This window comes from Tupaia chinensis, unplaced genomic scaffold (genome assembly GCF_000334495.1).
Source record: "Tupaia chinensis unplaced genomic scaffold, TupChi_1.0 Scaffold139757_1, whole genome shotgun sequence".
Classification (NCBI taxonomy): domain Eukaryota; kingdom Metazoa; phylum Chordata; class Mammalia; order Scandentia; family Tupaiidae; genus Tupaia; species Tupaia belangeri.
In genome coordinates this window covers 4358054-4374511 of record NW_006199637.1, presented here as the reverse complement: position 1 = coordinate 4374511, position 16458 = coordinate 4358054, and the positions used below count along the sequence as shown (strand labels likewise).

Genomic DNA, 16458 nt, shown 5'->3' with positions numbered 1-16458 from the left:
TGTGGCATGGCAGGGCAGAGGGACCCTGACCTCATGCTACCTGCCGGCCAGTGTGTCTGTCTCCAAGCCCCCAGTCCTAGAGGAAGGCCGGCCCTGGCGAGCTACAGAAGGTGAGGACACCCAGTCCAGGAACAGGAACCCTCGGCTCACTAATGAGAATTTGTCACTGAGGTCCCCGATAGACCGCGCACACATCTAGAGAGCTTTGCCGAGAACCTTATCGGCCCCTTCCTGGCTCTGAAATTCATGACTGCTTTTCTGCTCAGTCGCACAGCCCCTCCTTCATCCAGGAGGTGTGCCTGAGCATCCCCTTCCCCCACCACCCCTGGGTTGGACTCTGCTCAGCCCTGGGATACAGCAGGCACACAGACAATGCCTGCTCTCGAGGGGCTGACCATCCTGTGGGGAGAGCCGAGGGCAGCACAGAGGAGAGTGTTCGCTGGTAACAAGTGCTATCAAAAGGAATAAATGAAAAGGGACAGAAAGTGAGAGGGGAGTGGTGGCCAGGGAATTTTCTGCGGCTAGCGGGTATTTGGCCAAGGAGAGTGGAAGCCCCCAGGATACCAGGAGGAGCGTCTGGACAGGAGCACTATGCAGTGCGAGGGCCCGAGGCAGGGCTACGTGAGGAGGTCTGCGGTTGGAGCAGAATGAGCCAGAGAGAAGGTGACGGGAGAGGCAGGGGTCTGGGACAGATCTCAACCCCCACTTTTTTTGTTTTCATAGAGAGAGTTTTGCCGTAGGGTGCATGTGTTCACCGGGGAGACAGAGACAGACAGAATGAGGGAATCGCCCCCTGGGGTGGGGCGAATGTCTATGCCGCATTCCCTTATACATTCTCCTGGGGATTTGGGGCATGCATGCACGCACTACCGGCATGAGTTTCTTCTTTTTTGAAGAGAGAGATTTTTTTGCTATGGAGTGCATGTGTTCGCCAGAGAGACAGGGAGTGAGAAATCACACCCCCTGCCCTCGGGGGGATGGCCTCTCTGCAATCCCTTCTCCATTCTCCTCGAATTTGGGGCACACGCATGCCCAGCGTGCCCAGCATTGTTTACAAGTCTCTGGATCCAGGACTCAAACCGCAGTCAGACATATGGGAGTCCAGGGCCTTAACCACTACGCCACCTGCTGGCCCCAGCTCTCACCTCTCTTAGAGTTTGAAGTCAGAGAAAGCCACTGAAATCATCTCATTTGACATTTAGTTCATTGTTACGGATCAACCTTTTTTTGTAACTAAGCAGGTACTCACTCGGGAAGCTGGCCAGGTCATTTCTTCCTCTCTTCCTTCAGAGAGGCATGGCAGGTGAACCGGTCCTAGGGAGGGCAGGTCCTGGTGACAGAACAGAGTCCCTGAGAAATTTAGATTCACATACCACAGTTGGATCTGCCAGGTGTAATCCCCAGAAAGGAAGAGAGGGCCCCCGGGAGAGTGTTTCTCTTAGAGATCAAATGGCTAGGAATTTAGTGGGTCCTTTCTAGGCATTTGCCTGTGCCTGCCTACTTCTGTGTACTGACATCGAGGGTAAACACATGAAGGCCGACTCCATGGCACAGTGGCAAGGGAGGCCCGAGAGAAGCCGATCCATGTGGTGATCGGAATGGGAACCCCCGACCTGGTCAGCCTGGAGGTGTGTGGGCTGCATGTTCACGTGCCTGGGATGCTACAGGGGGCTGGGGAACTAGAAGAGGGGCTCGTGGCATGTCTGACCCTGCGGGGGCGGGGGGTGGTCTTTCTCTCAAAAGAGATTAAAGAGCCCTGTCAGAAGCAAGCTTAAAGAAATGTATTAAAGTGTGTTTCTTGATCTCTCATACAATGAACTGTTTCCTTTTCTTTCCTGTTTTTTTGTTTGTTTGTTTGTTTTTTGTGTTTTTTTTTGCTAGAGGGCAGTACCCTCACAGAGAGAGAAAGCTGAAGTGAGAAATCATCCCATAGTGGGGATGGCGACTCTGCAATTCCTTCTCCTCCATTCTTTTCTCAGGGTTTTGGGCATGCATGCACACATGCTTGGTGTGATTTTCAAGCCACCAGGTCCAGGACTCAAACCACACAACCAGCCATGTGGGGTCTAGCACCTTAACCTCCATACCACCCGGTGGCCTTGCTTTCCTTTCCTTTTCTTTTCTTTTCCTTTTTTTCTTTTCTTCTTTCTTTCTTTCTTGTATTATTTGTTTATCGAATTAACTTGTTATTATTATTATTTAATTTGATCAGAGAGAGAGAAAGGGAAAGTGAGAAAGTGAGCTGCCAGGTCTGGGACTTGAACCTCAGTCAATCATGGGACTAAAACTGCAGTTGGCCATGTGGGAATCTAGTACCCCAACCACTATGCCACATGCTGGCCCACTCCATTCCATTCTTTTTTGTAGGTTTTCTTTTGCTGTAGGAGTGTATGCGGTTGCTGGAGAGACAGACAGAAAGTGGGAAATAACTCCCTGGGGGGATGGCCACACCACAGTTCTTTCTCCTCCAGTCTCCTGTCGGGATTCTGGGCACGCACGCACATGCACATCGTGTGAGTTTCAAGCCTCCAAGTCCAGGACTCGAACCATGTGAGAGTCCAGTGACATTACCATTATGCCATCTGCTGGTCCTCCATTTCTTTTTAATGTCTCTGTTCTTTGTTTTGTTTTTCCCTAGCCAGTTTGTTTTTTATTTTTTTATTTTTATTTTTTTTGAGAGGTTTTTGCTATAGGGCGTGTGCGCTCGCCAGGCAGAGAGAGACAGAGAGACAGAAAGCGAGAAATCACCCCCAGGGGGGATGGTCACGCCGCAATCCCTTCTCCTCCATTCTCCTCTCAGGATCTTGGGCACGCACGCACACGTGCCCGGCATGAGTTCTAAGCCACCGGGTCCGGGATGCGAACCACCATTATGCTAACTGCTGGTTCCCCTCCCTAGCCAGTTTGTGTGGATATATCAAATTCCTCTCTCCAGTGTCTCGGAAGTACTGGGGGCTTCCTGTCGCCTCTGGAGCTGCCTCGGCATCCAGCAGTGGGCACAGCACCCCTTCCCCCTGCCCTTTCTTCCCACACAGCTGTTTGCTTCATCTCAGAGAACTTTACCTCCCGCCCCTGGTTCTGCCTTCTTTCCCAGGAAACTGAGAGTGCGGTACAGGGCTTTCTGCCCCGGCCGAGTCCGAAAAATCTCTTGAGCTGTGATTGGTCTCTTTCTAAAGTGGACCAGATCATGATTAAGTGTGAGCTTTAGGTTTCTTTCCCCAGTGATTCTTTCTCGTGTTTCTTTCCTCCAGATAAGATGTAGTCAGCTCTCTGGCTTTTATTACCCACTGTGTTCTCGTTTAAAATTTGGCTCATGGTGAAATACTGAAACACAATAACTATTATTTTTTCCATACCTTTTTCTCTTTAAATAAGTCCATTAATTTTGCCTTTTTCCTTTGTCATCCCCCAAACTGGGTTTGTAAAGAATTAAAAACCAGACAAGCAAATAAACAGAACTTTAGGGCCCAACACAGCAGAACAATTTGCAAATACTTGCATGCTGGTTTCTTCTCATAAACCCAAATGTTTCTTTCTTATTTGTTTTTTAGAATTATTTTATTTAACTTTATTTATTTTATTTATTTTAATTTGACCAGAGGGGAGCGGGGAGTGTGAAAGCAAGTCACCAGGTATAGGACTTCTCACTGCCTGAAATTCCAGTGTCTGGTCCCTTCTTGCATGCCACCTCTGGATTGATCTTTACTGTCACCTCCTGCTCAGGAGGCTCCCAGAGCTCACTGTCAATTCAGGCAAAGTCTGGAACTTTTAGCCAGTTCAAAGTTATCCTTGGTCTGGCTCCAGAGCATTTTCAGGCTCACAGCAAAGTTAGGAAGAAAGTAAAGAGATTTCCCATTGGTCACCTGCCCACATATGAATGACCTCCCCCATTCAGTGCTACCAGAATGCGATGTGTTTTATTTTGGTATAGGGCACACATGCTCTCCAGAGAGAGACCAAGAGGGAGAGAGAAAGTACCACCAGAGGGGATGGCCATGCCACAATCCCTTCTCGTTCATTATCCTCTCAGGACTTGGGGTATGCACGCCTATTCCCAGCATGTCTCTCAAGCCATCAGGTCCTGGACTTGAACCGTGTAGTCAGCCACGTGGGATCCAGTTACTCAACCACCATGCCACCAGCTAGTCCCACGATGATGTATTTGCTATAGTCAGTGTGCCTACATGGACAAATCTCACCCAGAGCCCTCAGTTCACTAGAGCTCATCCTTGGTATGGTGCCTTGCATGGGTGTGGACAGAGGTATCACAGTGTTCATCATGCACATTTCGCTCCCCTAACAGCTCTCTGTTTTCTGCCTGTTCATCCCTCCCTCCTCCTCCTCCCTCCTGGCAGTCACTGATTTTTACTGTCTTCATAGTGTCACCTTTTCCAGAATGCTGTATAGTTGGAATGATACCATATGTAACTTTTTCACATTGCCTTCTTTTACTTGGTGATATATATTTAAGTTTTCCTCCATGTCTTTTCAGGGCTCGACAGCTCATTTCTTTTTAGCACTAAATAATATTTCACTGACTGGATGTACCACAGTTTATCCATTCACCCATTGTAGGACATCTTGGTAGCATCTAAGTTTTAGAAATTATGAATGAAGCTGCTGTAAACATCAAGGTACAGGTTTTTGTGTGGGCCTAACTTTTCCACTCTTTTGGTTAAATATTAAGGAGGGTGATTGCTGGATCATAGGGTAAGAGTATACTTAGATTTGTAAGGAACTCTCAAATTGTCTCCAAAATGGCTGAACTATTTTAATCCTTGTCAGCAATGGGACGAGAGTTCCTGTTGCTCCAGAGCCTTGCCAGCATTTGATTTTGTCAGTGTTTCGGATTTTCACCATTATCAGAAGTAGATGGACATGTCTCATTTTTGTTTTAATTTGGAAGTCCTTGATGATGTGTTATGTGTGGAGAATCTTTCTTGTGCTTACTTGTCATCTGTGTATTTTCCTTGGTGAGGTATCCGTTAAGATCTTCAGCCATTTTAAATTTTCGTTCTTCTTTTTTTTTTTTAGAGAGATTTTTGCTATAGGGCATGTGTGCTCACTGGAGAGACAGAGTAACCAGTATGCCATCTACTCGTCCCTTAATATTTTTAAAGAATTATTTATTTAATTTTATTTATTCATTCATTTATTTTAATTTGTCCAGAGGGAGACACACACACACACACACACACACACACACAGAGAGAGAGAGAGAGAGAGGAAGACTGAGAGAGAGAGAAAAAAAAAAGTGAGAAAGCAAGCCACCAGGTCCAGGACTCGAACTGTGGTCGGCCATGTGGGAGTATCCAGCATCTTAACCGCCATGCCACCTGCTGGTCCCAGGTCCCTTAATTTTTTTTATGTTGGTTTTTAAGAGGTCATTAAAAAACAAACTTTAGGGACAAGCAGATGGTGTAATGGTTATGTTGCTGGACTCCTACATTGCCAACTGCAGTTTGAGTCCTGGACCTGGATGCTTGAAATCCACGCCGGGCTCGTGTGCATGTGTGTCCAAGATCCCAAGAGAAGAGTGGAGAAGGGATTGTGGTGTGGCTATCCCTCCGTGGGGTGATTTCTCACTTTCTGTCTGTCTCTCTTGGTTTCTCCAGCAAGCACATGCAAAAAATCTCTCCAAAAAGAAAAAAAAAATCTTTATTTCTTCCATAAGAGAGAAACTTTAAAAAAATAGTTCTTTATAGGTTTTGGATAACAATTCTTCACCAGATATGTCTTTCCAATCCATGACTTGCCTTTCCATTCTCTTGACAGTGTTTTTTTTTTTAAATTATTTATTTATTTTTATTTATTCATTCACTTATTTTTAATTTGGCCAGAGAGAGACAGAGATAGAGAGAGAGAAAGGCAAAGTAAGAAAGCAAGCCACCAGGTCCAGGGACTCGAATGCTGGTCCGCCATGTGAGAGTGTCCAGCCCTTTAACCACCACGCCACCTACTGGTCCCTTGACAGTGTTTTTTCACAGAGCAGAAATTTTAAATTTTAGTGAAATGTAGTTTCTCAATTCCTCCTTTCGTAAGTAGTACCTTTGGTGTGTATCTAAAAAGTCACCACCATAAACAAGGTTATCTAGATAGTTTTCTACGTTATCTTCTAGAAGTTTTTTTTTAGTTTTGCATTTTATATTTAGATCTGTGATACATTTTGGGTTAATTTTGGTGAAAGGGTATAAGCGCTGAGGACAAAATTCTGACTCTTTTTCTAAAACATTTGTTTCCAAGGGGTCTGGGAGAATCACACTTACGAACATTAGCAGACCAGTTTGTTCCATTGATACTGGGACGCTACATCCTGTCCCAGACATTGCGTTTTTATGATTCATAGAAAGCCTTCCCATCTCTTAGAGTAAAGCACATTCTTCTGCTGATTTCTTTCAGAAACAGAGATTTCTTTAACCAATTACTCATCTAAGAATTTCCAACTCACCTGTAACCTACAAGCCTTTGCTTCCAGATGTTCCGCCTTTTTTGGGCCAGGTCAATGTAAAAGACTCCTTATGCTGATTGACAACACTCCTGCTCTCAGAACTGTATAAAAGGAGCTACTGCCTCTCAGCACCTCGAGAAGCATGTTTGTCTTTTTCCGGGTCAGGTCACTCAATCTCGTGCTCAGCAATAAACCACATGAATTATTACTTCTCAAGAGCTGGTTATTTCTGTCAACGGCTCTGTGTCTGCACTCATTTTCTTTTGCATATGGATGTTCAGTTTGATCTGCTTGTCTGTTTTTCCCCTAATCCCACCCCGTCTTGGTTACTGTAGCTTCCGTGTGACTTTCAATTCTTTGGGTTCTCCTCTTCCTTCCAGCACACCACACCTCCCTGGCAGTGACCTCCCAACAGCCAAGCCTCGTGTCTTGAGTGTCATGAGAGTTCGTGTTGGGTCACATTTGCATTGGGGTTCACGGAGCTGCCACTGAGGCAAGAGGGTTGGGGGCTCTGGCCCCTACCCAAATCGCCCTTAGTGCCAAAATCTCTGCTTTTCTCTCCTCCTGGTGCTGCTTGCCCTGCACCTCTCAGTCAAAACTCCAAAGAACTTTTACCCACTCTCCACCCTCTACCATGTGAAGCTCTTGAGCTCTTGGCAAGATGAAGTAATTAAGGAATTCTTCTCAATGACCCATAAGCTTAATCTTCTGAAGGCACATTCGTGTTTCAAGTGGGATGCTATGCAAATTGAATTTGTCCCTAATTGGTGGGATAAAGGGGCATCGATTTGGGGAGGGGTAGACTTTTCTAGCGGGCCTACTCCTGACACTCTCCTCTGCCTTCCAGGCCCCTATGGGCCCAAGTAAGCCCCTCCACGCAGTCCTGAAGAAAGGCTCCTGCATGGGGGAGGTTGGAAGAAGAGATTCGTTCTCAAAGGTTTCCGTTTCATTCATGGAAACTTTATAGTGGGACCTAGAGTTATTTGATCAGTTTGTTGGATCATTGATTTCCTAACTCCATGGCTCCCGAGCCCAAAAGATGAAAGAAGTCATCTCAGCCTTCTTGATGAAATAATTTAGCTCCATAAGAAGTGCCATATCATTCTCAGTGTTTTGCCACAGCTACTGGTGCCCTCCCTGGGGACTGGCGTGTAAGGTCCACCAAAAGGAGGCCCTCAAGGCCCTGCTCAACTCTTGAGCCACTGCAGTTTGCAAACACCACCCACAGTAATGCTGTATTAAAGATGCATTGTCAGATCTTAATAATTAATGGTAATGTTAATTTATCATAGTTTCATGTAACATTCTATCATGCAAATGGCCCCAGGAGGGAGGATGGTAGAAGGAGATTGAGGAGCAGAGAATAAAGGCGAGATTGGGACACATGAGGGAGTGGGCGGGAAGAGCAGGCCCAGCAAAGCTGTGTCCATCTCCCCAGGACACACTGGGAGATTTTTTTTTAAGATTTTTTTTGCTATAGGGCATGTGCGCTTGCTTGAAAGACAGGGAGAGACAGAGAAACAGAAAGCGAGAAATCACCCCCCCCACCACCACCACCAGGGAAGATGGCCATGCTGCAATCCCTCCTCCTCCATTCTCTTCTTGGGATCTTGGGCACACATGCACACGCGCCTGGTGTGAGTTTAAGCCACCAGGTCTGGAACTTGAACCACATTGACTATGTGGGAGTCTAGCGACATAACCATTACACCTTCTGCTAGTCCCCACACTGGGAGATTCTTATGCTGCAGGAGGCAGTTTAATAACCCTGTCCCAGGGACCAGCAGTTGGCGTAATGGTTACGTTGCTGGACTCCCATGTAGTCGACTGCAGTTTGAGCCCCAGACCCAGAGGCTCAAACTCATGCCAGGTGCATGTGCATGTTGCCCAAGATCCCGAGAGGAGAAGGGATTGCGGCATGGCCATCTCCCCTAGGGGTGATTTCTTGCTTTCTGTCTCTCTGTCTCTGTCTTTCTGGCAAGCGTGTGCAGCCTAGAGCAAAAACCTCTCCAAAAGAAAAAATAGTCCTGCATATGCATGTGCATGTGTGTGTGCACACATGTGCGTACGTGTGTATAACAATTGGCAGGGCAGCCCCTGCCTTCTGTGTAAGCTCCTACCACAGAGCCTCGCCCTTCCAAGTGCCCTTCCGTGACCTGGCTACACTAGCATCTGCTGGGCTGCACTTCCCAAACGAAAGACATCATGCGAGGATGGCCACCCTCTTGGATGCAGGAGAGGACTCAGCCCTGGCTGGCTCTCTCAGGGAGGACCTTCCTGTTTCCAGCCTGGGCTGGTTTCCTTACGATCTGCTCAGCCTGGGCCTGGTTTCGGCCTCCACAGCCTGACAAGAGGCCTTGCTCATGCATTCCCTCTCTCCCATTGCAGGTGTGTGTGGCTGCTGCGGCGCCCTACGCCCCAGGTACAAGAGGCTGGTGGACAACATCTTCCCTGAGGATCCCGAGGTGGGTCACATCTCGTCCAGGCAGAGCCTCAGAGGCTGTGGTGGAGAGAGGCTGTGAGGGGACAGGCCTCTCAGGGCCCCTGGGCCTTCCCTGGCAAACTGGAACCTTGGCCTTAGCTCAGACAGGGGTGAGAGGCTGCCCGGACCCAGGATGAGGGCGTTTGGATCTCTGACATCGGGATCTGCGGAAGGCAGCTGGAAGTTACTTCTGGCGTGTGTTTGGCCGTTGCTACACAACGAAGATGTCTTCCTGGCTCAGATCTCTCTGGGTGGTAGTTCCTTGAGCTGTTCTCAGGATGGTAATGTTTTGCAGCTGTTCAGCGTGAGTGCTCCCCAGAGCCCGTGTCTCTCCCCAGCCTGCCTCCCTGCAGCCTCTGCCGAGTGTCTGAGTGCACACGCAGGGGCCTGGCTCCTTCCCTCCCAGCCGTCACTCTACACATCGGGCTGCATGATGGGCTGTGGTCAGAGAAACGCTGGGATTGGCTGCACTTGACCAGCTCTCTGGAAATCAGAGGCCTCTCCTCGAGGGGCAGTTGGTGGTTCACGTTTCCAGCATCCTCTGGAGAATTCCCTAAGAGCTTCCTTTTGTCTGTTTGTATCTCGGTGCTGGATATCCAGCACATTGAAGTTGAGGTTTTTTGTTTTGTTTTGTGAGAGAGTTTTGCTATAGGACTCATGTACTCGACAGAGAGAGAGAGACAGAGAGCTAGAAAGCAAAATATCACCCCCCAGGGAGAATGACCAAGCCACAATCTCTTCTCCTCCATTCTGTTCTCAGGATTTGGGGCATGCACGCACACACCCCAGCATGTTTTAAGCCTTCAGGTCTGGGACTCAAACTGCAGTCAAGTATGTGGGAATCCAGCAACATAACCATTACGCCATCTGCTGGTCCCTCACAATCAGTTCTAATGAGTCTGGTCATTCATATACACATATGTGTATCTATATGTACATACCCATATGTGCATTCATACTGTACATATTCATGGATTACACACATGCATATGTATATCTGCATACATATATTTACACACACACATGCACACACAGGTACATTTATATCTCTGTACTTCTTTAATAAAGCTAGCATACTTGAGGCTAGACTATAGGTTCCCAGAAAGCAGGACCTATGGATTTTTTATTTTTTTTAAGATTTTTAGGTATGCTTTCCAGAGAGAGATAGACACACAGAGAGAAGGAAAGTTAAAAATTATCCCCAGGGGCCATGGCCATGCCTCAATCCCTTCTCCTCCATTCTATTTATGAGATTCTGGGCACCCACATACACATGCCTGGTGTGTTTTTCAAGCTGCTGGGTCTAGGACTCAAACTGCAGAGTTGGCCATGTGGGATCCAGTGCCTTCACCCCTGACTGGATCCCGGACCTGCTGACTCCCGGAACTATGTTTTAGGCACATCTGTATCCCTGATGCCCAGCGTGCTTTTTGGCACGTGTGTAACAGGCACTCTGCGAACGCGGAATGCGTTGAGTGGTTATTTGTCTCGAACTTGAACACTTCTAGTCACAGTGCGGCCACGGTGACCTCTGACCTGTGTTGCAGGATGGCCTGGTGAAGACCAACATGGAGAAGCTGACCTTCTACGCCCTCTCAGCCCCAGAAAAGCTCGATCGCATTGGCGCCTACCTCTCCGAGAGGCTCATCCGTGATGTGGGTCGACATCGATATGGGTGAGTAATGGGAGGAGGGAGCTGTTCAGAAACTGTCTTATATGAGGGCAGCCCAGAAAGTTCCCAAGAAAGTGGAATTAACGGATGTCCTTCCCGATTAATACTGCTGAATATGATCTTCAACACACAGACCTGGAGCTGTACTCTCTAAGCACTTTCAGAATAGGATCCAAGCACGGAACCAGAGGGTGGTACAGTGGTAAAATGCAATACTCTGTGAGGCGATCCCACATTGGAAGGTCCCTGGTTCAAACCTGGAGACCTCACCGAGTATGCCAATACACCAGAGCACATAATCTGGGGCTGGTTAAAAGCTGGGGTGCATCATGGCATCGGGACCCTGTTGGGGCTTCTCTCTGTCATGGAAGAAATAAATATAAAATTATAAAAATAAACAATAAAGGGGCCAGCAGGTGGCACGATGGGGAGGGTGCTGGACTCCTACATGACTGACCATGGTTCAAGTCCCAGACCTGGCAGCTTGCTTTCTTACTTTCCCTCTCTCTCTGTCTTTCTCTGGTGAGTACATGTGCCCTGCAGCAAATTAAAAATGATAATAATGATAAATAAAATTAAATAATTCTTAAAAACAAACAAACAAATAACAAAAAAATCAACAAGCCCCAAGCTCTTCAGTATGACTACTGGGGTCTTCCACAACTCCCCCACCCCAGGCAAGCCCACCGCATCCACCATGCCTACTGTAGACCCTCTCAGATGGACTGGCTGGCAATGCCCCCAGCTCTCTGGGCCTGCTGCCTTTAGGCTGGTACTCTCTCACCAGTAACCCCTGGATTGGGACTCCCAATTGCCCATTGGCCCCCTCACCCTCCAAGGCCCCTGCCTCCTATGGGGGTGAGGGGAGATGAAGTGGGCCTTGAGTGAGAGCGAGAAGGTTTCCCAGGGGACAGAAGGGTGCAGAGTCCCAGAAAACACAGGAGTACTCACCAGCAAATCTGAAACCCAGCTCCTGTGTGCAAAGGCAGAAGTAAAACCCATGCAAGTCCATGATCATTTTATATAATAAAATTAGGTTACACTTGCGATCAAAAGGGTGTAACGACGATGCGTGCCGGTTATGTAAGGTCATTTGACAGTAAAACCCATGCAAGTCCATGATCATTTTATATAATAAAATTAGGTTACACTTGCGATCAAAAGGGTGTGCCGGTTATGTAAGGCCATTTGACACATTGCAGAAGATACTCAAGCAGGTAAAATGGCTTTATCCTAGATTGACCCCTAAAACTAACATGCTAACTCTCACATGAAATATTTAATACTGACTTTGCCTGCCGTCTCTGCAGCGATGTTCCTGTAGCCAGCACAGTCACTCAGAATCCTTCCACTGCCCTTAGAACTGCAATTCAAAATTGGTCTCATTCTGTTAAAAATAGCCATTGCCGCCTCTATGCATTTAGTCTGAAGGCCTTGCTGAGGGCTTTAATCATAGACATTCGGAAAGAAGAATCTGTGAGATCTGTGTCATACCCTCTCTCCTCACCCTCCCTGTCTCCCTACCCAAGGCCACATACGTCATCATTATCTTCCTCATCCCTGATGGCCACTTTGCAAGGGCAAAACGTTCACATGCAGACAGCATGAGTGGCTCTGTCATGCCATGACGCAAGTGTCTGTATTTATGGTTTGACCACATAGGGGTGACATGACCCTTGGTGTCAGACCCTGAGTGGATCCACCCTCCTCTCCACAGGCTCCCTGAATCATTACCCTGTCCCAGTGGTGTGTGGACACTGGGTCCTAGCAGGTAGCACCAGGGGAATAGCCAAAGCAGGCAGAGAAACAGTAAGGTGTGAATTTCAAGGGATTGTTCATTGGTGTGCCGTATGATGGACAGCGATACGCAGAGCAGCAAAAAGCAGGCTATTCCCAGTGTTGTTCTCCTTCCTCTGTGTGCATTTCCTGTGCCATTCAGCTCAATTCTAAAATACCCTCAGGAACTGGGAGCAGAGGAGGTGCCAGCAGGGGCTGGGGGAGTCTCGGAGTCAGTGTGGACAGAGGCAGATCCTGTCTCAGGTATGACCAGATCGCCCGTGCCTAGAGCTTGCTGGTGCCAGATCTTGCCTGGGCCCTGGAGGATGGCAACACCCATGCCGGGGAGGAGTAGGCTACTCTAACCTAAGCACTCTAACCTCGGAGCTGACCCAGTGGGGCTCCTAGGAGATCCACATTCCCTAGAAGGACCCTGAGCCTGATTGAAGGACAGATAGAGATATCGAGGGTGCTCACTCCCTTCCGTGGCTAAGGTCAATCCCTCTCCCTATTCTGGGCTCTGAAACCTCAGAAGGTTCTGTCCAGGAATGGGCTGACAAAGACTGAAACTGCGTAGGATAAAGAGCCCTTTGTCAAGGTCACTGCTCTCTGAGTAATTCTTGAGCAAACCCCCCCCCCCCCCCTGCCACTTCCTGCCTGCTGATCCTAACCCCTGACCTTGGAGTGGCCTTTCCTCTCCACCAAGTCTAGTTCCCAGACTTTAGATCTGCTCCTCCATTCCTGCCCCCCCTCCCCCCGTTTCTATGGCCACACCTGACTGAGCACGAGGTGTCCAAGCAGAACCAGTCACCTGGCCTGGGACTCGATCCCAGTACTTCCTATCTCTCTCCTAAGCACCCAGGCCCCCTGTATCTTTTCTTTAGTTACAATGCAGCTTCTGCCTCGGTCCCTGATGCCGAGTTCCTCTTGTCATCTACCATGTGTCCCCTCCTGGCCTCTGTTGCTGGGCCTTGAACCAGTATCCCAGTCCATCCCAAATGCCTTGAGTTTTGCCCTCCTTGCCTGCAGGAAAGCCCTGCTAGCAGACCAGGGACCCTGGGTTGTCAAATGCTGTGGCCTTTGTCTTCATCCATGGGCCCCGCTCTTTCCTTCCCTATCCTGCTCCAAGTCCCCAGTTGGGCCAGTTCAGATTCCCAGACTGTTACTACATTAGGCCCCCTCCAGGACATCAGCCCCGAGCAGATCTCTGCTGATGGCAGTCTTCTGGCCCAGCCCTGCGGAGAGGACGTCACCCTGAGAATCCCCTGCCTTTTCCTTTAGAGAATTCGGGTCAGGCAGATAGGCCATAGTGAGGAAGGTTCCAATGAAATGGGATAGACATGGAGAGTGCTGGGTTAGGGGATTCCAGGGCCCTGCTAACTTTCCATTTTCTACAGTACTTTGAGAAGTTCAAATTCATAGTTATAATCATTCATCTTAGTATTAAGATCAGATGAGGGGGACCAGAAGGTAGCGTGGTGGTTAAGGCGCTGGACACTCCCATATGGCTAACCATAGTTCAAGTCCCAGACCTGGTGGCTTGCTTTCTCATCTCCTCTCTCTCTCTCCCTCTCTCTCTCTCTCTTTCTTTCTTTCTCTCTATGTGTGTGTGTGTATGTGTATATCTCTTTCTCTGGTCAAATTAAAATAAATGAATGAATAAATAAAGTTAAATAAAAGTAATTCTTTTTAAAAAAAAAAAGATCAGAAATGAGGAACAAAGGAGAGCATATTCAAAGACATGTCTTACATGACTTTTTTTTTTTTTAAATAATAAGTACCAGGTGATGCGTCTATGCACATAAGAAAGAGACAGACAGAGACAAAGAGAAAGCATCCCCAGAAGGGTCTGATCACACCATAATCCTTTTACCTCGGATTCTCCATCTCATCAAGATCCTGGGTACATGTGCACATTCAGTATGAGGCTGATGAGGCTGGGATTCAAACCCTGGTCAGCCATGTGGGATCCAACTTTCTTTGCCATGTGGTTAACTGCTGTACAACAGGGCCAGCCCAGCCTTACATTTCTGTACTTATTTTTCTGTTTCATAATTCTCACTTTCACCAAAATGTCCCACTCCTGGCCTATAGCCATTTTATTTTTTTATTTTTTTATTTTTTTGCCTGGCAACAGATGGTTTTTCCTTATCAGGATCTCCTGAAAATTTTTTTTTGGCAGGAAAAGGAAAGGCAGTAATCTAAGGCCCTGAGACTTGGGAGGCCTTCTATTCTACTTTCTTCTCTTGCCTAACCGGACCCCACCCTTCCTTGACCTCATTTAAACTCCGTAAAATCATGGTGAAATGCTGGCAGACCCCTTCACACGGGCGGATGTGGGGATGACTCAGAATAGAAAAGAATTCCGGTGCGCCTGCCTCCACTTCCTACCTGCCATGATTCCTATATCTGCATGTATCCAGCTCTCTGCAGGGGAAGCCTGTCCCCGCTGGAAAGGCTGCAACCCCGTCTGCATCCCAGCCCTGCCGGCTTTGGTCTCTGTTCACTGGCCTGCACAGTGGACCTGAACTTGCAGGGGTGAGTCTGCAAGGCAGATGGGTTTCCTGGGCTGTCATTGTCACGGACCCTGAGGACCAGGCTATTGAGAACCAGAAATGGCTGGCCACGCAGAGCTGGGAGGAATAGGAGTCCATGGTTCTGATTCACCAAGAGAGCTCAAAGACCCCGTGTTGTCTGTGTATTTGAAAGATTTTCTGAAGATAAGAGCGTGGCATGATCCATGTGTGAATGTGCTCATAGATTCCCTATTTCCATTTTTATTGAACTTAATACTATTTCAAGTTAATGAAAGAGACAGACACTCTCATCAGGATCTTGGTGCAATCCACTGCCAGGCTCAGCCAGCCAGGGTGACATGTACATGCATGTGTGTGCCTGGCATTTACAGGGAAGCCCTGGGATATGAACCTGGGACCTTCTCATGTAGGTCCAGCATTGCAGGGCATCGTTCTGCATTACTGCTGCCCCAGTTACTTAGTGGACCTAAGATATGGAATCTAATGTCTTAAATTTTAAAAAGCAAAGAGCATTTAGATGTCAGAGCCACTGTCACTTCACATGTTTGGACTTGCAAAACTGGCTTATGTCTGAGGGAGTCTGACCACATGGTGTCTGAGATTGGGCAGTTGCCACGAGAAATAGTATAGAGCGGGGACCAGCATGTGGCATGGTGGTTAAGGCAGTGAATTTCCACATGGCTGACCATGGTTTCACGTCCCAAACCTGGCAGGTTTTCTGTTGAAAATCACACCAGATCATTAGATAAATAAATAAACATTTTTTTTTGATATTGTGGAGCCTTGTGTTGTGGCCGTGTGGCCTGTGTTGTGGCTCCAGAAATTGTCTGAAGTCATGCCTCCTGTGCTTTTATTTAATTTACCCAAACTTTGTGTGTATATTTTTTTAAGGACAAAGCTCCCTTAATCAAGAATGTTTAAATATCTGCCTAACATTCAAAGATGCATATGATTTGGATCAAGATGTAAAGAAGAACCACTCTTTTAACTTATCCTTTATTATAGACAGAACATATGAACTTTAGAGTTTCAGGGATCTATAACGTTATTAATGCCTGCGGTGACAGCTTTATGGCAATCTTCTAAGAAATACCTTTGTTCCATGCTTTTTCTTTTAATAGTTCTTTTTAAAAAATTAATTATTTTTTTATTTAACATTATTATTATTATTATTATTTTAAAATTTGACCGGAGAGGGGCAGAGCAAAAGAGAGGGGAAAAAAGTGAGAAAGGAAGTCACCAGGTCTGGGATTCGAACCACGGTTGGCCATGTGAGAGTCTAGTGCAGACCCCTGCTCCATGCTTTTGACTTAGCATTCACCTGTCTTCTTGGCACCACAGTTAGGTTTGGGTGTCCTCTGCTTACTTGACCTCCCCTGTTTTCTTTGTGTCAGGAAGTCCTTTTCTATTTCACACCCCTTTGAGTTTACAAATGGAAGGATCACCGCCCCATATGGGCACATGAGCCCAAGCTCCAAGTCTGTGACTTCTTGGAGTGTCTCACTCCCAGCAGGATAGAAAACATTTCCAACTCGTATTTCTT

The 16458-nt window shown here is 47.4% G+C and overlaps 1 protein-coding gene across 3 annotated transcripts in view; it reads left to right on the top strand.

Moving 5' to 3' along the window:
• Positions 1 to 16458, top strand: part of EFR3B (EFR3 homolog B) — a 111702-nt gene that overhangs the window by 40610 nt on the left and 54634 nt on the right. For all 3 annotated transcript variants that reach the window (XM_006162217.3, XM_027765800.1, XM_006162216.3), the window contains exons 2-3: positions 8837 to 8913; positions 10478 to 10605. In XM_006162217.3, the coding sequence (XP_006162279.1) occupies positions 8837 to 8913; positions 10478 to 10605 (205 nt within the window). The remainder of the gene's footprint in view (positions 1 to 8836; positions 8914 to 10477; positions 10606 to 16458) is intronic.